Raw genomic sequence first — 27,347 nt, forward strand, 5'->3', positions numbered from 1 at the left:
ATAATGTTATTGCCTTATATTCCACGTGATCAACTTGACAACTTGGCGATTACACTTTCACTTGTGGCCACTATCTAGGAAGCCATGATGTTTTATATGTTTTGTAATTTTTGCATGTACATATCTGTCAAGTAGTAGATTATTTCGATGGCATCTTGAGAATGTGTTTTTGTTGAATTTTTATTTGATTTCTCATTTATTTTTCTCTAATTAACATTTCACTATGTGGAAAGTAAGAGAACTTGCAGATAAAGTGTAGGTATTCAAGGAACAGAAATGTTCATTGAATTTTAACTAGAATTTGTTGTGTTCCACTGTAATATACGTTGGGTATTGTAGTAGTATGGTAATTTATATAATTTCACTTACATTTGTGTGCGGTTTTAAATTTGTTTATCAAAGTTTTTTTTTTTAAATTTAGGTTATATGGTTTGGTTTTTTGTTTTTAGGACCAATGTTGTAATGAACTACACTGAAATAGAGGCAAAAGTCAGAGAAGCAACGAATGACGATGCTTGGGGTCCCACAGGTAAGTGTTTTATTTTGAGCTTATAATTTATGTCAAAGTAAGTTAACCATATTGTCTGTGTTCTGTATTGAAGTTGTGACAAGAACAGCTTATTTCGTCACGTTTGATTGTACACGAAAGATGAAGTTGAAAAGTAGAAGTTGCTGTTTTTATAAGCACCTGAATAAATTTAGTGTAATATCCTAGGTAATTATTGGACGTCGTGGCTTTTTAGAACTGAAAGGAAAAAATCAGAAAACATGTTTTTCACACTCTTACTCACTTCCCTAAAAAGAGGGATGGTTTATTAAGGGGCCCGCCTCGTCAGGGGTGTATGTGTGTTAGTAAGGCGGGATGATAAGCGCGACGCTCGCTGGTGCTTCCAGCGCGGTATAGCCTCTAAGCGCAAGTCTCTGAACTGGCGCACATTCGTCTGGTCGTCACAGGATAACTGTGAAATTTGAGCGGTGACCGTAACATTATATGGTGGAGAAATGAAGATAAAGGTGTTATGCAAGCCCCTTAAGTGCTTTAAAGAATCTGTACTGATTGTTTTATGCCTTAAAAGTTACTCTGTAAACACACGTTTTAGGCATTTTAACGCTTCTAAAAATACAGTTTAAAAACTTAATCCGAAATTAAAAGTACTTTTCGGCCCTCAGCGAACTCTTAAATGCTATTCGTAAATAGGCCCCACTCGGATGTCTTGAGTAGTTTTGAAATCGCGTTGTTTTTCCTGAAGTTCTGCACACCGTACGTGTGCCCAGGTAGGCGGGGCCCTTAAGTCCTAATAGTTTGTGAAAAAAAGTAAAAATGGAAAATGTTTTTCAAGTACTAGAGAATCCAGCCTACTCTGCAGCCATTTAAATGTTACAGGGTTGCCACTAGTTGAGGTGTACTAAGTTTGCACATTTTTATACGAGAAAGAAACATGTGTATTATTATATATTTGGTTTTTGTCAATTTAAACAATATCAGTATCTTGCATCTACCTATAGTTTCCTCAAAAAAAAAAAAAAAAAATCATTGCTACATGCAACCTAAGCATTCGTTGATAAATGGAACAGTAAAATTTACAATGATGAGATAAAATATTGAAAATAAAATAAAAAAATTTCATGCGAGGCAATGTTTATGATGCAGCAAAGTTGTGATGTTGAGTTCATACTTAAGTGTTGTTATTTGTGTAGTATTATTTTTAGTAATATTTGGAAACAAAGAATAAAAAAAAAAATTAATACTTAATATAACTTTGTTAATTACTATTTGAAGAACATTAGAATTAATTTGTACTTATTGTTATAGCCAAAGTGAATAATATATAGCCTATTTTAAGGTGATGAATAGATAGATAGTTCAGCAAATATTTTAGGTCTGCTTATTTTTAGACCAGTACAGTTCATGCTGTTCTTTATATAAGGAATAATTCATGCTAAAAGTGTTATTGACTATCATTTGTTGTGTTATGTAGGAGTACTTATGCAAGAAATTGCTCAGTCAACGTTCATGTATGAACACTTTCCGGAAGTGATGACCATGTTGTGGAAGAGAATGTTGCAAGACAACAAAAAGAATTGGCGTAGAACCTACAAGGTGAGCTCCCCCTGTTTTAAGTGTTAAATAAATTTTACATATTCCTATTATTTGTACGTATCCAAATCACCCCTTTATTTCATCTTGCGCTACGTCAGGGTGTTGTTTCGCATAATTTTTAGGGACAATAATTTATGGCAAATTGCAATAAAACCAAAATAACCCTAAAAAAAGTGTGTCAGTTCTACATATCACACAGAAATGCCAGTTAATGCAACATTGAAATTCAACTAAAATCATAAAAATTATTCATAAGAATGTTATATTTTAAATTATTAAATTCAATTAATGTCTCTTATCTACCATAAAGTTTGTACCAAAATGTTTTTTACCAAACCAGAATATAAAAAAAAAATTATATTGGGTGATTTTGTTACTTACTTACTCATCGTTATCTTACTGACATTGGTACATTTTCTAAACACGTGGATGTGTACTAAATTATTTACTAAATTATTTTTACTGTCCTGAGTAATTATGTCCTAGATATGCTTCTTACAAATTATTATTTTTTGTTAGAATGCATTATTTAGCATTCAAGATTATACTGTTTTGGTGAAAAATGTATTTAGTGTAATTTTATTTTAAAAATGGAATAATTCACTGTATTTATGAAAACACTAAATTTATGAGGATAAAAACAGTAATACTGAAAGTATCTAAAAATAAAACCATGAAATGTTGTCTGAAATCACTGAGGATTGATGCAAGTTAAAAACAAGGCATACATCAGAATCAGCTGCAAATTGGCTTGAATGTTCATAAATGCTGGTTCATAAACACTGCGTGGTCAGCCTGGTCGTGTATATAGTAGTGGGTTAGAGTTTGCAAGACAGTGGCAGAAGAGCTTCCTTTAGGGCGAGGTTGTCGAAGGTCGCAGCTCTCAGGCCTGCTATCTCGTGGAGATCTCTGGAAGGTCTTCAGAAATATCTCCCTCTCCCGTTCTCTGACATCCCACAATTTTTTCTTGGAAGCGAGCAAGTAGAGGTAAATCAAGACAAATGATGATCCCCCCTGACCTATTTCTCTGCTGTCGTACTTCTGTGTAGCTGGCACCCGCAAGATGCAACTTCTTTTGTGCATAGACTTTCTTGTGTTTGCTCATGAGGTAAGTACGTAGGCACCGCAGCTAATATTTTTTTGTTGAATACACTTTGTGGAGTCTAAAATGAAATGTTGCAAGTTTTCTTGAAACTCTGGTGTGATTGCAGTGCATTTTAAAACACGTGAGGATTTTTTTTTTTTGTTTACTTTGGTTCTTTAAATTATTGCTATAGTATGAAACATTGATAGAGCATCAAATTTTATTCTGGCTTTCAGTTTTCCACCCTTTAATTATTCTCCTCTGGATGATACTTTACGATAATATCACAACTTAACAGAGATATTTTGGCATTTATAAAGTATTCTGTAATGGTCTACTGAAAAAAAAAAATTATATTTTTGTTATATATTATCTACGTATCTATTTTTATTAAAAACAGAAAAAAAAAAAACTTAAAAGTAAATATCATTCTGTCTGATATTCTGCCACCCTTGAAACATTGTGGCATAGGTTGTTTTATTAATTATTTTGTGTGCGGTTTTTGAAGAGTTAACATGCAGATAAGCCTCCTCTGGGCAAACAAGCGTCACTCGTAAACTTTGTCGCTAATATAGTTGATGCTTGCAGTAAGTGCTTGGGTCTGGCTCTATTACCTCTTCTCTCCATTTCCTCCTCTGATGAGATTTACAGTGTCAAGAGTGACAAGCCCTGAAATAAACAATATTTAAATTTTTATATAGCCAGAAAATAAGAGTTCATCGTAGTCACTCTAAGCTAAAATTAGAACTGGTTATTAGCTATGGTGTAATTTGTATAGGGTAGTAAATTAGTGATGTGTGAGATAACAATTTTGTTGAATCCAAATCTCAAATTAGAATCGGAGAGAGTAACCTCGAATACACTCCTCCAATCAGAATCTTAGGTGTCAAGGGTCAAAAATAAAATAATGCACAATAGGCCCCTAAGTTAAAAATATTAACAGTGGTGTTGAAACATTCTATACTTTAAATGGTTGTTTTACTAAGTTTCTAGTATCATACATATTATACATATTGTAATTTTATGTATGTAATAACATGTAAAAAATACAAAATCTTGGGAAATGTTTACAAAATAGGTACGAAGGGAAAATAATAATAATAATAATAATAATAATAATAATTATTATTATTATTATTATTATTATTAAAGTCTTAACTCAAAGGGGAAAATGATTTCATTTCACAATGACAAAAATCAATGACGATCAAAGCCAAACTGTTAAAAAAAGTAAACATATGTTTTCAGAAAAAAATTTTTATCTGAATTTTAACATAAATATTGTCAAGTTTTCCTTCTAACAGTAACATTTTAATTTCTTTAGCCAGAAAAAATATATATAAATTATCAGTTTTCATGATGTATTTTTAGATGACTCCTGTAAAATTTAGCAATATACAAAGTAATTGATAAAAGTTTATTTCTTTTTCCTTGCCACTAGTCAATCTCTGCATATAAATTATATCAAATGTAATGGAAGTTCTGAAACATATGATTTATTATAAACAATGAATATACAGGCATATTTATATTCATGTATTTTACACATACAGTGTAATTGCTAGCTACACATATGAAGCACCGTTGCTTGAGTTTTCTCTCTGTTGACGAGGCACACCTGGAAACTGAAACCCAGGTGCACATGTGCCTGATGAGTGATAGCTCATAGGTCAGCAGGGATCATGTGGCTGAGATTGTAGATCCGCAGGTGCGTCACTCACCCAGGATCCCAGGGAGGCGGGCTACAAACAAATATGTTTGATGTGTTTACAGATGCAGTGTTCCAACCGCTCTCAAGGTCAGAGTTGTGTACACGGTGGTAGATAATGTGTGTGTGGCATCCGCTACGTGTTAAAAGATTACCGCTTTCCCAACATCACTTGTGTTTTCCTTGCTTTGATATTTTATCAAAATCATTCATGATTCCTGTATTACTTGCAATTGAATGCTTTTATATAAAAGGAGCCAAATGACAATTTTTTATTTTAGTTTCGACTTAACATACACCAAGTGATTAGGAAATCTGTAAAGTTGGTTCATATAAATAGAACTTACCTCCTTTTATCCTGTGCTGGCATCTGTAATGCAATGAACCAAAAATAATGTAGCTAGATTTTACTCTAACCATAACTTTATGCATAAGTTACTTGGTTCCTTTGGGAAGACCAACAAGTGGTAGAAGGCTGTTAAGGAACTCTGCCGGATAGTGGACTGCTTCATATGCTAGCAACACTGAACTGACAGACCTGTGTTCCATTTCTGATGCTTCAAAATATGTACTTGTTTAATGTCGTTAACAGCAGCAGCACTGTGGTTCTTGGGGGTCAGTTTGGTACGTTCACGCAGCCAGTCCCTGGACTGCATCTGTATATCCAAAAATAGCTATTGTATTCAGTACTGTGGATAGAAACCTACTTTTCCTTTGAACTCAGGATAGTCTCCGTTAACTATTTTGAGTATCGGCTTGGAAAATCAGCAGAAATGTCGCCTCTTAAATGGACCCTCATGTTTTTGTTAAGAGACAGTTTTTTTTTTTTAATGTCGGGCCACAGATGTTATGATCTTAGGCTGACATTAACCACGTCAGCTTGGGTTCCTCCAGGTACAACAGAAAGAGTCTGTCGAAAGTCTTCAACCAGAAGCAGGGTAACTCCACCCGTCAGTCTCATCACTGTCCCTGATGTCTTAAAGTGTTCTGTTCATTGCTTCGAACTCGCCCTTATGTGTCATGCATAGATGGCACTATTCTCCATGAGAAAACTGAATGTTCTGGTTGTACATGGTTGCTGTAGCATGCAACGACAGTGATGTGTGCCGTTTGGGTAGTTGACCTGGCGATGTTAACTTTGTGAATATTCGTAAATTCTTGGGAGGACTCAGGGGCACCGGTGGGCGCAAAGTGGGGAATGTATTACATGTTGCTGAGTTTCAAATCCTTTATGAAATTAATATGTTGTTATAGGTTAAGTATATAAGACAATGGTTACGAAAATTAGCATCTCCGAAGTGCGGAATCTTTTTACTACCATAGACTCGAAAATCTCTTAAGGATTAAATTTCAAAATAACTAAATTAATTGTGTCTAGGAGCAATTATGCAAAGTTTTAAGTAATTTTTACATTATTTTTTTAATTTTTCATACAAACTTTGCTACCCTCTTTCAATTAGGGGTTGAATCTAAAAAAAAAATACTAAAATACGTATATAATTAATTGATTAAAGAACATTAGTATAAGGTTCAAGTAAATCTAACCAATTTTTTTTTATATTTCCATACAAACTTTGCCACCCCTTTTTTTTCTCCCTTTAGGGTTTGAATTTCGAAAGTAGCTAAAATACACAGTTGATTAATTGTGTCAGGAAACAATAACATCAAAATTCAAGCTAATCCAATCAGTTTTTTTTTCCATACAATTTTCCATATAAACTTCGCCACCTCCTTTCCCCCATCAAAGGCTGAATTTAAAAAAATCCCTCCTTAAATGATACCTGCATAATAAAATAAATATGCTCTCCAAATTTCACCTTTCCAACTATAGCGTTAAGCCTATGGCTTAATTAGTCAGTCAGGACTTGCCTTATATATTTATTATATATGTGGTTTGGTTATCTTTGTATATTCTATTGTTTACAGTCTTTGCTGCTGTTGAACTACCTTGTCCGCAATGGCTCAGAACGTGTTGTCACATCAGCGAGAGAGCACATATATGATCTACGAAGCCTCGAAAATTATACATATGTAGATGAATTTGGGAAAGATCAAGGAATTAACGTTAGGTATGTTAACAGCTGTAACGATATATTGAGACTTACATTTTCCACTGCTTGCGTGTTGATCTCCATGCTTGGTATTCAGGAAAGTGGATAGTTTAATCATGTTGTTATTTGCACTAAGGGGTGGTTTTGTAAATTTTTACACAATACCTCCCTTGCATTTGTAGTTATGTCAATATTCACACATTATGTGTAATGTAATGAATGCAAAAAGTTGTGCAAGTGTATGTAATTATTATCACTTGTGTTTATTTGTACTCTTATTGCACTTGCTAATTATCTGTTATAAATACAGAACTACAAATCCAGGAGAGGTATTGGGTTTAATTTATAGAAATAGTCCTTGGATTGTAGCAGTGATGAGGAAATGAAAAACAAAAAATAAACATGGCATATGAGACAATGATTAAACAGTATTTTATGCAATGTTAAAATTTCAGTTGTATCTAGAGAGACACACTAGCTACTAGAAATGTTTTACTTTGTTTGCTCATTTTTTTATAATGCTGATTTTTATACCACCTGCAATTCAAATTTTGTGATAGAAAACATGTATAGTTACTGACTACTTAGTCAAAACCTATAAACTCTTTTTAAATTAAATGAGAATGATTAAAATAAAGAAAAAAAATCTTACAACCTATTGAACTGTGTAAGCTCTTTTTCAAGCTTCACATCTCTCAAGAAAATGCTCTGTCTAAAATAATAGCTAACACTACTAGTCGGGAAGAAATTGTATTGTTTTTAATTATTGGTTGATATTTTTCTAGCTACTTAGTAAGATATTTAATTGTAAAAGTTTTTGTATTCAATATTTTAACGTATGAATGAAATTCATCTCACAACGTATTAAATAATATTTATATTAATGTATTTGATTTGTTTGTTTTTCAACTTGGTAGTATAATTATATTGTGACAGGTCCTAATGTTACATATGTACCAGCAGATGTTATGCATATACAAAAATGAGCTACATTAGCTTATCAGTAGTCAAAACATTGCATATGAATACCGTACTCAGAATGGGACATAAGTTAGTTTCTTTCTATACTTCACCTCCCATAAGGTTGTGAGTGCTAGTGATAAGTTTTATGTGGTATTACAAATTGTTTATGTAGTGAATTTTTTTTTTAGGCATAAGGTTCATGACTTAATAGAATTTATTCAAGATGATGATAAACTAAGAGAAGAAAGGAAGAAAGCAAAGAAAAACAAGGATAAATATGTTGGAATGTCAAGTGATGCCATGGGTATGAGGTTTGGTAAGTATTGGTGCTTTTGTAATTTTTTAGGTTCCAAATACGGGATGTCCATAAAAGAAAATTTCCCAGTTTCAGTGGTATATTATAACAGTTTAATTTAGACTATTTACAACAAATCATACATGAAATTGAAGGTAAACTAATCTAGTTTTTTCTTAAAAATTTTCAATATGTGCACCTTTAGTTATACAGTACACATCCAATCTAAAGTCCAACTTTGGTTAACAAGTCAGGGATAATAGAAGCAATAGCCTATTCAAATCTGTGCAGCGGAACTAAGACAAAATATTTTATAAAGCCCCAAAGGGAAAAAATTAATGGCATTATGTCAGGTGAACACGGAAGCCAGCAAAAAAGAGCTCTGTCGTCTCGATCATTAAGACCAATCCGATGGTCAGGGATTTCGATGTTTAACCACTCTCGTACAAAGAGATTCCAATGGGGAGGCCAAATAAAGTTGACAGGTTCACCCTCTTATTGGGGAAAGAGCTCCATGTTCATTTTATTACTCGAGTCCTACGTAAGTTTTGCGACCTCGCCAAGTTGTTTATCATGATGATGATGACTTAAAATACCACATTCTAACAGCCTCTCGAAATGTACAAACAAACACCATTGTCCATGTCAGTATTAAATTTTGTTCCGTTTAATACTCGCGAATGCAGTTTCTACTAGACAATAGACATAACTTGCTAAAATTTTGCACAGTACTTATAAGCTGCACAGGATTTTATGGTAGAACTCAATGCAGCAACTAACTGTCAGTTACTAGATCGTGAGGCCACAAAAAAAAACTAACTTTTTCCATGCAGGACTGCGATTGCGCAGCAGTTAAAAAATGTGTCTTTCTCTGTAAACTAAGTAGGTCCCAAACAAAAAAAAAATGTCAAAAGCTACACTATGTTCATGTCATGGTTCACACTAGTTTCTCAATTGTTAAAATTTTGATACCAATGAGATATCTGGCCTCACTCACAAAGATTGTCGCAGAAGGCTGGATTCGTAAATCAAAGAGGTGTTGCACAATGGAACACACTTTATTGGTGAAATCCTGATAGGTGGGTATATAAAGCCAAAAAAAGAAGAAAAATTAAATTATAAAAAAAAAGGCGAGGAACAGCTCAATTTTAATTGAAGAAGTGTAAAGTTGCCTAGTAGTGTATTGAAATGTAATTTGTAATTTTTGCACTCAGTGTTATTTAAAAATGTATTGTATACTTTTGGTTTGTTTGTGTCCATTTATTTTCTATAAGTATATGTATATTTTTGAAGGAGGTGGAATTGGCACTTGGGACGAAGGACCACAATTCAACAAGAAGGACGAGTATGCAGACTGGGATCCGGACAATAATTGGTCAAACCCCAAAAATAAGGGAAAAGGTTTTGACGAGACGTTCAACAACAGGTAACACACAAATTAACTATGAAGCAATATGTCTTTTTGTTTTGCTTTGCGATAGTCGTGCAGAGAGCTTTCATTAACTGGTAGTAAACCAGTGAAAATCGGGGAACCTTGATTCAGCCAGGAATTTTTTGTGTGCCAGGAAAACCTTGAGAAACCAGTGAATTTTTCGAAGCCATCGGGATTTATTTGTTTGTCTAGCAAGTTGAAAATAGCTTAGTTGAAAAAACTGTTTCGTCGTGCCTACAAACTGCATTACTCGTGCCAGTTTGAGCGCTGATAGCCATTTTTGAGTGCTGTTCACAGCTTAGTTAAAAAAAAAAAACTACATGTCGTGCGTGCAAACTGCGTCAGTTCCGCTATTTTTTGGTGAACTTCTGCAGCGGATGTTAGGAATGCGACACGTGTTAAGATAATAAGCTGGGGTTAGGCCAGAGCGCGACCATTCTACAACAGCTCATTTCGCCATGTAGGTGAAACCCTATTCCCTTGAGGTCCCTCTTGCTCTACCGAGTGTGAACTGGTGCACAGCACCTTTTCCCTCCCTTACACCTGCTGGCACCCTTTCCCCCCATTTTCCCCATCATTCCAGGTCCTAGACATTATATTCGTTAATTTTTTTAATGGCTACCGTAAGAAAAGAACATACATTTGTTTATTAAGATTTTACCATTATAATAATTTTTTTTTTACGTACATTTGTTCTATTGGCCAGTTTTAAAATGATTTTTTAGTGAATAGTAGAAAAAGAGGATGGACAAGTAGGGAAATACATTTACATGAAAATTCACTATGTGCAGATTTCTGTGATTGTAAGGTTCTCTATGAAGAATTTTAAAGTTAGGAACAGGTTTTTTTATCACCCAACTGAAATAAAGTACTGGTGAGAATTTTAATTTATCAAGCTAATCATTCATTATATTTTTACTGTGTAAACTGTTTTCATCCCTGGCAGCTGCTGAAGTAATTTTTTTTGTTTCCCCATGGTTGGCTGTATTATTTGTACCAGTGCTGTCTTTTCATAAAATGTTGCTGTTGATTGCTTCTGTCATAGTTTAAACATTACTAAATTATGTTCAGGAAATACACTTTTATCACAGAATACACAAATACTTTCTATTTTACAAAATATCAAATATTAAATAGTTAATTTGGTTTCAGTGTTGATGAAACCTCGTTGTTAGCTTAGTTACTTATATTTTTATTATAATAATAACATTTTATGAAATTTCTTAGAACCTTAAAAATCCTGGAATTTTGTTTTGCCAGTAGAGTGGCCATCCTGTGAAGATACTGTGCTTGAACAAGTAGTCTTGTAACACACTATAGTACTTGAACTAAATGAAGTTATGGTGTAGTGTTTTAATTCAAGTAAAAGATGACCGGGTGTTGCTGGTGCTCACAGCGACGACAGCGAGGGCGAGGGTGGGGGAGGCGGTGGCGGGGGGCGGCAGCGACCGAACGAGTACAAGGACCAGGAGAGGGACAACGACAGCGTGGACTCGTCGGAGCAGCGCAAGGGCGCCAACCCGGGCGGCCAGTCGAACCACAGCACGCCCTCGCGCCCCGCCCGGCCCGTCAAGAAGATCGACCTGGGGGCGGCGCTCCACTACGGCCGCGGCGCCGAGGGGCAGGCCACTCCCGCGGCGGGCGGCAGGACGCCGGTCGCTCCCGGCCCGGGGGACGACGACTTCGACCCCCGCGGGTCGGAGGGCGGCGCGGAGTTCAGCGACTTCAGCGTGGCGTTCCAGGGCCCCGAAACCAACAAGTGAGAGTCCATCTGTTCTGATTTCATTAAAATACTCCAGGGAAAAGTTGGGATGGTTTCTTACAACAGACCGTGGCTCATTACTCCCCCATTTTCCCTGATTTTTAAACCAGATACCTACCTAGTCATGTAGTGACCTAGTTTGCATTTGGATCACCAGGTCTGTTGGGTCAGGCCAAGGTTTGACTGTCTCTGTAGAAGCTCACTGTATAAAATACTTCTGACTGTGTTCTTGAATGTTGGGTGGGTGGAATAGGAGACAGGCTCTAAATAACAATTATAAATCGTAGTTGACGAGCATGTTCACTTGCAGCGGCACAGTGACCACCAGCGAGTTTGCGGACTTCAGCAGCGCATTCAGCGGCGCGAGCCCGGCGTCTTCCAACCCGCAGCAGTCTCTGTTTGGCTCCGCCGCGGCGAGCAGCGTCATCCCGGGACTCCCCGCCGTGCCCTTCCCCATTCACGCCGCGCCCCCGCCCGCGTCGCTCCCGCCCCAGCCGGCTGGCTTCTCCGCGTCGCCGTTCGCCAACGGCAGCATCCCAGGTGACACCAGACTGTCTCTGTGGTCAGGGGGCACAATACATTTCCAAATGAGAAGCCATTAATATTTTAATTATGTATCAACATCATGCCTATTTATCACATAAAACTGGCAATGTTTCTGTTGTATACTATGCAGCTTTCGACAAGGTTTAAAAAATGTTCAGATTGGCGTAAATATTACCTCATATTTCTGTAAGTACAAATTTATGCCCTAGTGACATCTTTATATGTCCAGATGCATCAATTATCTGTGCCTATCGGTACTTCTAAAAGTGCTTGATTCAAGCTTACTACTTGTACATACCAGCTACACTTTCCTTGGTGTTCAAACTGGCCAGTGTTATCAGGATGTCTTCAGCTAAACAGTATTACAGTATAGAATTTAGAAGACTTCTATTTTTGTGTGTGAATTATTGTTTAGATGGTAAAGGAAGTCATGTTTAAAGCCAACCATGTGAAATCAGCAGGTTCCGGGTTATCTGCTGGCTCGAGTAACTCCAACACGGACTTGTTTTCGGACATTGTGGGAGGGTTCGCTGCTCCGCCCACGCCCTCCGTGACCTCTCCAGCAGCAGCCTTCGGCGGCAGTGCCGGACTCTTCGGGCTCCTGGACTCAAACCTGAACTCTACAGGTGCGTGCTGGCCGGCTGGTTAGGTCTGTGTCTGGGGTTAGGGTGGCGGAATGAAGTTGGGATCTAAGTGCGTCAGTGCAGTTACGGCATGTGCGTAGACACTGCTTCACCTCTAGTTGTTGAACGTCTGTGGTTGTCTGGGGTTGGGCAGCAGAATAAAGGTGGAGTCTTAAGTGCATGTGGGCGATTATGATGTGTGGTTAGCTTGCATCAAACTTACCTATTATTAGAACGTAAAAAAAATTAAACTCGATACTAACATAACGTGAAGAGTTTTTTGCTTACAATAGCTCAACATTATTTTTAATATATTAGTTAATTTACTGCTTAGTAATAAATAAAAGTAACTGCATTTTGTTGATATGTAACACCTACACTTTTAACTGACTGGATATTGATGTATGGTAATGAAGTTGTGCATTCTGCTATTGACATATTAGCTATTGAAGTAACTAGGCCGTTGTAGTTCCAAGATTTTTTTGTTCCTGTCTCGGTTCCTTTAAAATACTCATGAAGTTTTGAAATAAACAGGAACCATTCGTACACAGTGGTGCACCTGTAATTATAAGAACTTATCTTTGTGACAGTTGACTATTTCTTGGTGTTTCTTAGGCCATATCCTGCATCACTCCATTAAAAACATGTTCTATTTACCATACTTTACACTAACTGTAATATATTTGCCTGTGAATGTAGGCCATCAATTGTATGAAGCAACCCTCGTTTGTATCTCAAAAAGTCCCATAAAAGTGCATTTTTGTAATAAGTTGGAACAGCCATCCGCCATACTGTTTCCAGCAAGTAAAACCCGCAAGGGCGCCCAGCGAGTTAAACGGACTAAAAGAGACTGAGTAAAACAAACCTATTGACGTGTCTTCCCCACGTTAATCCATGTCTCCCATTGGCTGTTGCTGGCCAATGAGAAAATTAGGTTATATGTAGGAATGTAGTTTCCTGTAGTTGTCGAATGTGCAGTTAGTTTGTCTGAAAGAGTTTTGTCTGGCTTTAAGAAAATTGTACTTTTATAATCTTCATCTTTACATCTTTTTATTTAACAACTAGCTGAAAATGAATATCAACGTTTCATGTATGTTCTGATTACCAGTTTTCTTCAAGACCACATGTTTTCTTGTCTGTCGCCAATGGTGGCATTCTTGTTAAGAGTTTGGTTTGGTTAAGATTTTTTAGACATATTATTCTTGTGTGCGAAGATGAGTGAAATGAACTTAAAACAAATAATTTCAAAATTTTTGGGATGCATACAGTACTGAGTTTCCCATGTTTATAAAACTGAAAAAGAGGGGATACATTTTTATTTGTACTGTATGTAGTTGTGATGTTAACAGTGGTAAAAATTCCAAAAGTAATCATGCAAATAGTTTTTATTACACATTGAATGTTAAAAGTTAAGAGGAGAACAAAGAAATAGAAATAATTTCTTTCTGTCTATAACCCCTTCTTCCCAAAAACTATTTGTTTCACACAACTCACCACCCCCCTCCCCCCTTCCCTCTCTCTCTCTCTCTCTCTCTCTTTGAAAAACTAATCCCCCTTTTTCTTCCCAATAATTATTTTTTATGCTACTTTGCTAGCCTCCTCCTATTAATATTTGTTTCTCACGTATCCACCTAACCAACATCTTCCAAAAAATTAATTTTTATTTGCAGTTTCCCCTCTTTTTCCTTGCAACAATCATTTGTTTTTCGCAGCGTTTCAACTTCACCACTACTTAAACCCCCTCTTCTTCCTAGAAATTATTTGTGTCTCACTATTCCCCCCCTCTTCCATAAATAAGTAATCTTGCTGATGCTTTATTCAGAAAGTGTTCCTAAACTCTGAAATTGCCAGCTTGTAGCTGGACAAAAGCTACTTGCATTGTGAATGAACCGGCATCCGGTACAACTTCCGTAGTTGTTTTGGAATTTGCAGTCAGACCCATGTATGTAGCAACAGGTGGAAGTAACGACACAAATTCTAAGTTTTATTCTTTAGTAGTAACTTTATTTATTTATTTATTTTTTACAATATTCAAATTAAAATAGTGAGCACTTCCATTCCTTACCTAGACAGTGATTCTACAGGACAAAATATTGGAAACTTAATGATTTCACATTTGGAACTTAAAAATATGCCTCCTAACCACTGCATAGCATTTTGTGCAGATATTTCACCTGTAATGGTAGGCTGTAAGAATGTTTTTTCTGCATTACTATACTAAAGGAGAAACATGTAGAAATAGTCATAATAGTTTGTGTTTGTCGTTTGATAAACTTGACAGCACAGAAAGCTGTTTCAACTTTGCCAGTGAAAGTGGTTGGGATACTAGTACACATAGTTTATTATTCAGTAAAGAGTGCTAAACGGAAGTGCTGCAGAAATGTCAAAATCTGCATTGCATATGAATATCTAAGAAGATACTGAAGCATTTGTGCACAAGATGGCTGTTTCTTGGAAGAAGTTGACAAGTTTTTACAAGGAAGAGGTGTTGGTAGCTCCGAAATCATCCCGGTCGGTAGTAATTTATTTATTTATTTATTTATTTATTTGTTACATGCCACACCAACAGCACAAGGCTCCAACGGTGGGCACAACATGTAAGACATGTAAAAAAAACAAATACAGTAACAGAACAGAACAATAAATTATAAGAACAACAAAAAGTAGGACAAACAAAGACAAGACAACATAACATACAAATATCCATATGAGTGCTTAACTTCTGAAAAGTACTTAAAATAACAAAAATGTTTCATGAGAGTAATAAATGTATAAATACAGAACATATAATATTATGTGGAAAAATACAGTTGGTATCCTTAGATTAATACATCTGGTATTAAATAATTTAGGTAATAACATTAGAGCATAAAGATAATTAATCTTTGGATGCCGAAATAATAATTTTTTTAACAAGTTTTTTCTCTCTGGTAGGTTGTAAGTGATTAACATACATATTAAAATTGTTAACAAGTCTATATATAATATCATTTGTATTTAAAAGTGTGCACAAAAAAGGTGGGTTACGGCTATTAAAAGAAGGAATTTTAATGCCAGTAACATCAAATATATGAGGACATATAAGATTACCATAATAACAATGGAAGACAAAAATGGCATCTAAGATCTTTCTTCTAGTTGATAATGAACCAAGGAGGGAATTTAAATCTATGTTATTGATGGTATTTAATTTTTTGTTAATATAGTCAGATACTTTAGATTGAATCCTGTCAAGCTTTTCAATATCAGTGTTATTGATGCTGTTCCATATAATAGAACCATATTCAAGTTTTGATCTTATTAGAGCTGTATAGAGGGAGAGAATAGAGTCAATATTGGAGGTGTTAAAGGTGATAAATTTAATTAGACCAAGTATTTTGTTAGATACCGAGATAATGTTTTCAATGTGAAGATGAAAAAATAGTTTTTGATCCAGTAAAATTCCTAGGTCTTTGACATGTTGAGATTTTTTAATAGGTGAGTTATCAAGTTTGTATTCATATTGCAATGGGTAGGTTTTTCTAGAGAAGGTAATGATAGCAGTTTTTTCCATGTTTAGATTGACCAAATTATTTGTGCACCAATTTGCAATTTCTGTAATATCACATTGTAGAAGATAGCTGTCATGATATGAAGAGATTTTTCTATATATCTTTAAGTCATCGGCAAAAAGAGTGCCAACTGAGTTCTTTAATCCAGATATTATATCATCAATGTAGATATTGAAAAGTAAAGGAGATAGTGTGCCACCTTGCGGGACGCCAGAAGGAGTTGGGTGGAGATCTGAACTTATATTCTGTACTGAAACATAAAAGTTTCTGTTATTTAAATAGCTTGTTAACCATGATAAATATTTATCACTTAGCCCAATTTTGGAACATTTACTTAGTAGTATTTGATGATTAACAGTGTCGAAAGCTTTAGCTAAATCAAAGTAACAAACATCTACTTGACCACGTGTGATGACTTCTGAATAAATAGGATTAAGAAAGGAGACTAAGTTTGTCATGGTTGTTTTACCTGTTCTGAACCCATGCTGTGAATCAGACAATCTATTATTTACGTTAAACGCTAAGTGTTTAAATATTATTTTGTCAAAAATTTTGGCAAATCCATTTAACAGGGATATAGGCCTATAATTTGAAACAATAGAAGTTTTGCCCTTTTTGTGTACAGGAATAACCTTGGCAATTTTCCATTTATCAGGGTAGATGCTATTTAGAATACTGAAATTATATATATGCTGTAAGAGAGGAGCAAGGATTAAGGAGCAACCTTTGATGATAAAATTTGGTATGTTATCAGGTCCTGTGGACAATGTAGATTTTAAGGTTTTTATACTCCATAGGACTAAACTAATCGAGATATTAGACATTGGAATATTGAATGAACAACAAGGAGATATGTTTTGGTTATTTGTGTTATTTGTAGTAACATAGACACTTGAAAAATATTCAGCAAAGGAATTTGCAATTAAATAATTATTATCCGTAATTGAGTTATTAATTTTAATTGAGGGATGCTGACTATAACCCTTTCTCATTATTTTAACATAATTCCAAAATTTTTTAGGGTTTTGCTTAATTTTATTGTTAATATTACAAAGCCAGTTTGTTTTATCCCTACACATAAGTGATTTAGTTTCCTTACGGTAATCTGAGAATAATAAATAGTAAAAAGGATTCAGATTTCGTTTATATAATTTATGATAGTGCGATTTCTTCTTAAGAGATTTTATTAGTTGGTTGGAATACCATAGGGGATATTTTTTAGCCTTTTTAATAGTAGTAGGTACAAATAAATCTATAAGATCATTCATTGTACACGTTAAGTAGTCAACCATGGTATTTATATTTTTAGAATTGTATAAAATTGACCAGTCATGGTCCCTAAGAGCAATAAAAAGGCCGAGATAGTCACCAATCTTATAGTTTTTATATGAAGACGGTGTATTATCGTTTATTGACATATCAAATTGGAAGTTTATCTCTAATGCAGGATGAAAGCTATCTTCTTTAACTAGTGGTTCCAGAGCTTTGCTAACCAGACATGATTCAATATTAGTGAGACATAGGTCCAAGAGTTGGGCCGAAGGTTGAGTTTGATTAAGCTGAATTAAACCTCTTGCTGATACAAAGTTGATTAATGATCTGGCTTTCGACTTAATATTTGAATGAACTATATTTTGGGTATGTAATTGAGGCCAGACAATGCCTGGAACATTAAAATCACCAATTATTAATAAAGAGACATCAGAATTCACAAACTTATCTTCAAGGGCCTCAAAGTATGAAGTGTAAGCTGAAGGAGTTGTTTGAGGGGGAATATAGATATTCCCAATGATTAAAGGTTTATCATGTGTTCTTATATTTATCCAGACAGCTTCTATTCCTGGATAGTCATATTCATGCGTAGATGTTACATTTTTGAATTTATGTTTATTAACAGCAGTCAGGACACCACCACCTCTACTCTTCAAAGTTAATACAGGGTCCCTATCAGATCTGTAAATAAGGTAATTATTGTTGAAATAATGAGAATTCAGACTATTATCGGTGAACCAAGTTTCAGTTAGACATACTAAATCATTATCACTACGCGAGATGTTTTCAAAAAATTCAATTGTTTTGGTTCTCAAGCCTCTTACATTCTGATAAAATAAAATAAACTCCTCATTTTTAAGTTTCACACTGAACTAGTGAGAAGCCCCTCCAGGCGCTAAGGCAGAAGTAGGAGCAGATGTAGGCTTAGAAATAGCAGTAGAATTAGTTGCGATGTTGCAGGTAGAGGTGTTTAGTTCCTCGGTAGTGGATGAGTTGCTCAAGATTTGTTGTGGGTGTAATTTACCATAGAAGGGGCTTATTAGGCAGCCGCTGGGCCAAAACACAATGTTATTAATTCGACTGAAGTCCTCTTCTAAAACCTGAACATGGAAGGAGGCATATGAATTGAATTTAGTTTTCATCTTCGTTACTTTAATATGATCTAAGTTCAGTTCACTTGAGATGTATTCTACAATTTCTTGTTCTTGTACACTTGGGTCGAAACGAGTCACAAAAAGAGCTTTCATTCTTTTGGGTGCTGGTTTGGGTATCATTTTAAGTGTGGAAATGTTACGAATCCCAATTTTCATAGGAGTTTTCTTCATTTCCGTTGAACGTTTAATGTCAATGGTATCTCTTGTGTTGGACTTGCGCCTATGTTCCACTAACGTGAATGGTGTACTGTCGACACGTTCTTTGTCATCGTGTCTCATGACGCATCGGGATTCCTGCTGACTGGTAAGTAGGTCACGCGGCTGGCTGCGGTTTACCGTGTCCCGTTGAGAAATTACACGTTCCGCTGTCTTGTGAGTGGAAGAATTCTTAATTACTTGACTATAAGTTGCATTATGGTCTTTACCTGATGATAAATGTTCCTTTATTTGTATCATTTCTTGCCTAATTTTGACAGTTTCTTCTCTGGAATCAAGGAGTAGCGTTTTTAACACGAGGTTCTCACTTTTTAGTTCATCAACTTTGACACTTAGAGAATTCACTAGATTATATAGAGCTTCCATATTTATTTGATCTGACTTTAATGGTTCGATACGTAGCTCGTACATAGGTTTATCACATGATCCCGTCGCATTAGTAGGAGTTTTTTTCGTGGGTGATCGAAACATACTCGGATGAGTTAGATCGTGATTAAAAGTACACGCATCATTTAGGGTTGAGGGGAACCCCAAGAAGTCAGACTGATTAAGTAGCGAATTATTAATACTGATTTTGTCACAAAACAACAGATATACACGGAGCGCGATCGCACACACACGACCGTCCGCTTTGAACACACGGCGGCTACTGAATAGAATATAACAAGATTCCTAAAATTCAAGAACCTGCCCACGCCAGATCCAGAAACTGGACAAGTCTCTGGCAGCGAGAGAATTGCATTGGCAACCAAAAAGGAAGACTAACCTTGCTTAAAAATCAAAGTTTATGCATGTGTCGTAAAGTGGATTTATGTCTTGATTTTGTCTTCCGATCTGAACAAAGCTTTTTTTTTTCCTTGCTTCATGTAATACCATTATTTGAGAAAGTAAGTGTTACTCTTCAAGCAGCATTAAAAAAAAAAATATTTGGAGAGAACTTTTAATGAATCTTTGAGAGACATTCTCTCAAATTTGGGAAAAATCTAGTGCGGTAAAGGGAAGTCTATTACTTGAGGTGTAGTACCATTCACTGCATAATCAAAAAGATGATGGTGAATTAGTGGTGGGAAGTCGAACAACATTTTAGTGGATAAGGAAAAAAATTGTTCTCTACTTTAGTTATGAGCTATGTTGCAGCATGTGATTATTTGTTAATAATCTCTTGAGAGTGAGGTATTAAAGCATTGTGAAGTGGCAAGATTGAGTGGAATTGAAAATGAACAATTTTCATCCATTTTTTTTTTCAAATTAGTGGTAATTTTTTAATAATTGTTTAAAAAGATAATGATATGGGATGCATGTTTTTATCAATAAAAATTTGTTGTTTTCTTTGTGAAATTTATTCTAATACTATTAATATTTTTGAATTAGTGTTATAATTATTTCAATGTTCACATATGTTTCTATAAATTATCTGTGTCTTATTGAATGTTATTTTGGGTTATGATTTTATTAAAATATTTTTCAGGTATATAAACATAATGGTTTTAAAAAATTTTGATTTATTAATGAACAATTATGTTTAGTTTTACTATAGCGAGCAGTGAAAGTACCAAGGGTATCAAGTAGAAAACAGTATGGTATCTTCCTTACTCTGATTTCCTTTGTGTTTTTATGTGCCAAACAGTCCTATTGCGTGCACATAAAAGCTATGAAGCCATCCAACAAAGAAAACTCATCCAACAGGTCATTCTGTGAATATACCTGTAGAGTCACAAAAGGGTGGCCACAGAAATCATATACTATGTATATTGTACATTGCTGAACTGATGGCCTAAACATTCCAATCTAAATAAAAATACATTATTATTTTGTAGGTTGTGTATTTAATTAATCGTATGAAAAATTTATATTTATTGGTAACTGTCTTTAAATAAACAATTTTACAACTGAAAATTACTGTTATCTCTTTTTTAACTTAAACTAAGAAGTTGTAAATTGTAAGTTGTAATGTGGTCATGTGGCAAATGAAAACTTAATGCTATGAATGTCATTAATTTAATTTTGGTGTAGGCAAGTGATGAACAGACATTGCTTCTGAAATGGATGTTTTGTGTTGTTACCTACTGTAGGTATGCAGTGTAGCTCTGTGTAATGCTTTGTGACTATATTATTTGTGTCTTGGAGGAGCAGCGTATTTTACTCTTGCAGCCTGCCAAGAGACATCACCTTCCGTCGCAGAGCTGACCGCCCTTGCGAAGAGACTAGCGTCGAGCGAAGAGTGTGATGTTGAGGCCCTGAAGCGTTTGCTCGCCGCTGTTGTGAGCGCACTGCCAGGCCCGTTCCTGCCGCAGAAGTTCACCGGGCAAGACTTGCACAATCCTAGAGTCCACCGTTTCCTGACGTCACACTACAGCGCGACAGCCAGCCTGGTGGTGCGGTGGTTTGCCCACGATTGGCCAAGTGACTTGACCGAGCTAGCAGAGAGAGTGTTGGCGGTGGACGGTGCAGGCTGCACGATGTTTCAAGAGGCTCTGTCCGTGCTGTGCGAGTCTTTGAAGGACTGCGCAGGTCCCAGCTCCAAGATGGATTTCATCGTCAGCGCTCTGGAAGGTGTCGTCAAGAGCGACGGAATAGAATCTGCAGTTCTCGAACAGTGTGGTGGTGGGATGGTGGATCCATCGTGGCAGCAAACAGTGCAGATGCTGGTGTCTCTACCTGACAGGGTCGCCAACAGTCTCGTCGGAGGCGTGCCCGATGTGTTCACACACGACAACTTTTGTAAATTATTGTGTGTCCACGTGGCAAAGTGCTTCAGGTTCCTGTCAGAGGCAAGTGACTTTGGGCTGGAGTGTTCGAATGTAGAGCCTCTGTCGTTGCTACTTAGCAAAGTGATTCTAATCTTTGGTGATCACGGAAGATCTGCTGGACTTAAGCAGCTCGTGAAAATCTTGGAGGCGTGGACCGCGAGCGGAGCTCCGGCGGAAGTGGTCCGGCGAACATTTCGAATGTTGTCCCTTACCAGTGTTGAACCAGCGTGTGTGCTGGTGCTTCAGACGTGCGAGAACCCGGACTCGGCGAAGCGTTTGTTCGGGAGCGTGGTGGAAGACTTGCCGGCGTGGAAGTACGCGGTGTGCTCCAAGCTCACGCTGATGAGCTACCGTGACTGGCGCGACCCCAGGCTCCTGCGTAACCTCGTGGGGACCCTGAGTGGCGACCTGGCCCGGGAGCTGCTGGGCCGGATGCTGGCGGTGTGGTCGGACCGCAGCGGGCTGACGCACGCTCCTCTGGAGCAGCACGTCTACCTGACCCAGGCCGTCATCCTGTGCCTGCAGAGCGTCGCCGGAACTCTGACGCCCGCGCAGCGGCTGGAGGTGGAGAAGAAACTTTTTGCCGGCGTCCCGGTTCATTTGGAGTCGCAGCTGGAGGTCGTGCGTGCGATCGGAATGGCCACCGCGGAAATTGTCACTTCGCTGCTGCACTCCGAGATGGACGATGACAGCCGGAAATTTAAGTTCTCCCACGACAAGCTCTCTGCGAAGACTACCGAGTTGTTATCTTCTCTGAAGTCTTTGGTTGCCACCAATCCGCTGGAGAAAGTACAGAAAGAACAGCCAGGTGGAAGTGATGACACTTCTAATGCAGTGGGGATGGCTGTTGATCTTGACCTGTCTGAAGGTAATATTGTTGGCGGTGGACAAGGGAAGGAAGTGTCCAAGTACAGTTCTGGTGACGAGTTGTTACTCATGCTGAGAGAACAATGCTGTAGGCCACTTGTTGACAAGAAGGGCAGTCTAGGTGAAACAGCTGTAAGGATCGTGGAGCCTACAGAGCGGCCTTCTTTTGAATCTGGAAAGTCACGTGATGACGCGGAACAACTTGACAGTGACGATGACGAAGATGAGATGGCAGAGGAGACAACGCAGCCACCCCGGTACCTGCGAGACCTCAGGGACGGGCTGCTGGACACGGAGAAGCCCGGACGGTTCCGCGAGAGCCTGAAGGTCGCGGAGCAGCTAATCGCGTCGCAGCTCCCCGGGGATGACGAGAGCCTCGGCTTGGAGCTGCTGCAGATACTCCTGTCGGCCCCGGACGCCGTCTACATGCCCGACTTCAAGGAGCGCCAGTTCGCCGCGGCTGTCGCGGTCGTGTGCGCGTTCCCGCCTCACTGCGCGGAGTATCTCGCCGCGGAGTTCAGCAAGGGAAGTCGAAGCTACACCGTCTCCCAGATGCTGCTCATGTTGGACGTCCTGACTTCCGCCGCCAGGAGTCTGGCCGGCAGGGACTCGCCCCGGAAAGGCGGCGAGGCGAGTCGAGAGGATGAAGGAAGCACCACGACACGAAAGAAGAGAACTCCGGAGGAACTGCTGTTGGAAGAGAGTAAGAAAACGGTGCAAGATAGAATCGAGAGTCACACGCGGAGGTTCGGGTCGGCGAGGAAACGGCAGCAGCACGTGGAGTTCGTGAATCGCTTCGCACCCGTGGCGGGCTCGTTCTTGTTCCCCCTGCTGCGTGGGTTCGCGAGGCTCAGGACGGACTACCGGGACGTGGGCTGCTTGCTGCTGGTCGCCGTGCTGCGCGCGGCAGCCGCGATGCTGGCCTGCGCGGCCAACGGCCCGGTGGCAGCGCGTTTGGCCCGGGAGCTGCTGGAGTTCTGCCGGGGCTGCCGGGGTTCGGCCGAGGCCGAGGTGCGCGAGGCGGCCGCCGTGTGCGTGGGGGCCGTGGCCCTGAGTGTGCCGCGCTCCGCCCTCTCGCCCGAGCTGTGGGGCCAGCTGGCGGAGGCGCGGGCGTGGCTGGCCAGCACGGCCGGGCCGCTGGAGCCACACGAGGGGTGTCGCTCCGTGTCCGCTGCCGTGCTGGCGCTGCTCGACCACCGAGTCTTCAGCCTCTGAACCACACCTGGGACGTGTAGACTGTCTTTATATTCCAGCAGCTCTTTAATCCTGGTTCATATTTCAACTGTTATGTAGAAGTTTCGCTTTTTTTTTTTTTTTTAACTTTTTTTTTTTTTTAAACTTTTTTTCCTGTTTGCTGATTATCCTGCAGTGACTTTTCTCTAGGATTTTGTAATTTCCCGGTTTTTTTTATCTCATAGTGCAACATATATAAATTATATTTTTAACAAGGTGCGGACATCTTAATGCTGTTTAGCGTGTGTTTAGTAATACATTTGTTTGTGTGCTACGTGCATGATGTAACGGTATTAAATCATATTTACTCTGATGGTTTTTTCCCTTATTGAATAGCTTTCAGTGTACAGAGGACTGCCAATACATGATTTTTAAGTGCTAGTTCTTCATTAGATAATGTTAGAACATAAACTGTTCAAGAGATATGATAGTTTATAAATGTAAGTTACCTATGTATGTTTGTATGTACGTATAGTGTTTCTCGTCCTTAGTTCGAATTGTGCTTTTAATGGGCTCTGTTGTTAGCACTCTCCTTGATACAGTCTGCTATGTGGCCAGATATACGCCATAGAGTGCAAAAAATTTAGACACAACTTTATAATGTAATGAAAATTTATTAAAATGTATCTGAATCACATGTTGTAAAGGAAAATTTGGAATAAGAAATTCATAAATACATTTTTGTGTTGTATTTCATCAAAAGCATCATCTGATGAATTTACATTTTTACTTCTAAGGAGACGTAACTGAAAGACGCCATACTGGTTTCAACCATTTTTGTTAAAAAATATTTTTACATTATTTAATGTTACAAATTTTTAGGTGCTGTTTGGGCATAGCTTATAATTAAATGGAATCTCTGTTTGTAGTGACTGACTGCGACAAATAGTTTCTCCTGTTAAATAATAGTTGGTGTTAAGCATTGAGCAATTTTTTTCTTTCAGAAATCACAATTGTAATGATTCTGTCATTATATAATATTATATGGTCTTATAAAAATCAATGGATAGTAAAATATAAAAATAATATATTACTTGTAATTAGCAATGGTATACAAAATAATATTTTTAATGTTAAAAAGCCAGGCACTATGAATCAGGCAAAAATGGGTGCCATTTATTCTGTACTGTAAACCAAGCATGACAGAGACACTATAGTATTGCATTCTGTTAGTGTAAAATAGATTACATTATTCGTTTTAAAAAAAATGTTTTGAAGTTATTTATTCACAGTTGCTACAAATATTAATTTAGTTCTTTAAAATACATATTTGTGAAAAGTTTTTTAATATATGTCTTCAGCATTTTTTTAATAAAGTGAAAATTTTCCAAATTTTAGGTTTTTAATCTCTGAAAGGAAATATTTTAAACACATTTAAGAAATTAAATGATGTGATATCACTCAAAACTATACACAGTTTTAATTAAATCTATTAACAGAAATTTTAGTTTATAATCACTTCATTGTGAAAAAAGTTAATTAATTAAGAACAAGTAATTGTGTGTGAAAAATTACTGAGACATGTAATAATAGTGAGTTTGGTCAGTGCTTAGCAGGAGGGGAACTGTTGTGTGTCACGTGATAAATACTGAACCAAAGAAACTTTTACAAGTAGGATTTATTAGTGTGTTGCATTGTATTGTTAGGAAAGAGCGCTTAATATGAAATATATAACTCGGTTCACATAAGAGAAATTATAGTGTTTTTATTTGGGCTATGTGCATCAGCTAACTGGCAAGAAGTAGGTAAGAAGTTATGCACTTGTAATGGTTTGGGCTTTAACTTACTTATCAGGTGATTGCAGCATGCTGCAACTACTAAGACACGGGTAAGCATCTCTATGACATCACTCAACCAACCAGTCCCAATTGTGTTACGAAGAAATTACATTTATTGTCTGATAATACCATAGAATATGCAAATCCTATTCTGTAGTTTGCTGGTTCCAGTTCATTAAACAGCAAAGTGAGTGTTTTTTCTACATGCAGTTAAACTTTTTTGGTACCTATGTTTTTATCGAATGTTTTTTTTTTTTTTTACAGAGCTGTGTAATGTAATAAGACTACAATATCAGATTTTTATCACCCTACTCATTGTGTAGAATGAGCAGACTTTAGGGAAACATTTTTTAATCTTATTAATTCATCCTTTAAGAAATGAGAACAGTGTTTAAACTATTGGTCAATGTTTTTAAATGTCCTAAATGTAATTGGCAATTAGCTAACATTATGTAAATTGTGGCATTAGTGTATTGATAATTTGATCAGCCGTGAGTTGTTGCAAAAAGTTAATTCGAGTCTCTTTTTGCTACCTGTTGTCTGAGAGTAGTCTGTTGTAAAATTTCTGTGTGGCATAACATGTAGGACACCCATTAGTGTTATTATTTTTTTAATTTGAGGGTCCACAAGCAACAGGTGCTAAGGTGGGAAAAGGTACTGTAACAGAAAAGGAAAATTGCTGTTAAAGGATAATGTATCTGCAAAACCTGTTCATAGGGAACAAACTTTATTTTTATTTTGTTGTCAAGCCTGTTGTAGACAATGTCATAGCAGTGCTGACCATGCTATACCATTTTGTTCTATCTTACATAAAAAAGAAAATTTTTTAATGTATGATTGTTTAGACGTTTTGTTAAGTGGCAGGGCTGGTTGTGTGCAGGCTTGCTAGCGTCTCCCTCGTCGCCGTTGGACGCACCCACGTTGCAGCCAATCGTGCCTCACAGTGCTGCCACCACCCCGTCTTCCATGCAGCAGGTAGTGCCAACATCACAAGTTGCTAGGGGCAGGAAGAATTAGCTTCTTGCTGTAGATGCTTTTTTTTCTTTCTATTTTCCAACATAAAGCTATTTTAAAGGTTTTATTATTTTTTTTTATTTTTTTAGTGTTATAAAAATCTTTTTGTAAAAGAATGTATTGTATAACACTTGGATAGAATCATCCGTGTTGTGTAGACTTTTCAGTGACCTTGCCTCATCTTTTATTCATACTTTGCAGTTTGTCTGGGAAACATGCACATTTAATTTTTTTTAATGTATGTTTGTCACTTAAGACATGCATATATCAGTACTAGCCGTAAGTAGGCATCATGTAACAAATTTTAAATTAATAAACATGACACTACCTATTTTTTTTGAAGTGAAATAAGCACTTAAATTGGTTTGTGGTTTTGATGTAGAAAGCCTTGAACAAATAACTTTGTACAAAACTGAAATAGAATTTTATTTGTGAATATGAATATTTAGTTTCCTAACATTTAGAATGTAAATATTTATTTTTTAAATAAGTTGCATTAAAAATGGTAATTTCACAATAATAGATGCTATTGCCTACAAATTACTGCATGTCAAGGTGGTTTATTTAATTTTTTTTTTTTTTTTTTTTTTAATATTGCATCATAATAAAACTGAAGTGGAATCTATATTTTACATTTCTTGATGTTACACTTTATGCAATGTACATAATTTTTCTGTGGCTCAAAATAGGGTGTTTGTCAGTTTTATTTCATTTCACTATAAGATCTTTTCTCTAGTTATACTGAAATGTGTATGATTTTCCAGTTCATTAAAAAATAAATTATGTCAAAAATTTTTAATTAGAATAAAGTGTCATTTATTGACATACATGTATGTATTATTCCTGAAAACATAATTTATAGGTTTACATAATTTTTAGACAACATGGTATTGGTTTTTTTAGCAGGTTGGTAGCACCTGGACAAACTCTGGGAGCTTGAACATTGA

At 37.0% G+C, this 27,347-nt stretch overlaps 1 protein-coding gene across 1 annotated transcript; it reads left to right on the forward strand.

The window, feature by feature from the left end:
• LOC134534239 (telomere length regulation protein TEL2 homolog) lies at positions 1–26,233 on the forward strand. The gene is made up of 10 exons (XM_063372524.1): positions 1–255; positions 450–529; positions 1,980–2,101; positions 6,820–6,962; positions 8,096–8,223; positions 9,496–9,628; positions 11,031–11,393; positions 11,707–11,936; positions 12,404–12,568; positions 20,910–26,233. Exons 1-10 carry the CDS (start codon positions 224–226, stop codon positions 23,588–23,590), a joined length of 4,077 nt encoding a protein of 1,358 aa, XP_063228594.1. The 5' UTR covers positions 1–223; the 3' UTR covers positions 23,591–26,233.
• Positions 26,234–27,347: the final 1,114 nt, after the last annotated feature.

The sequence above is a fragment of the Bacillus rossius genome, chromosome 7 (genome assembly GCF_032445375.1).
Source record: "Bacillus rossius redtenbacheri isolate Brsri chromosome 7, Brsri_v3, whole genome shotgun sequence".
NCBI classification, from domain to species: Eukaryota; Metazoa; Arthropoda; class Insecta; order Phasmatodea; family Bacillidae; genus Bacillus; species Bacillus rossius.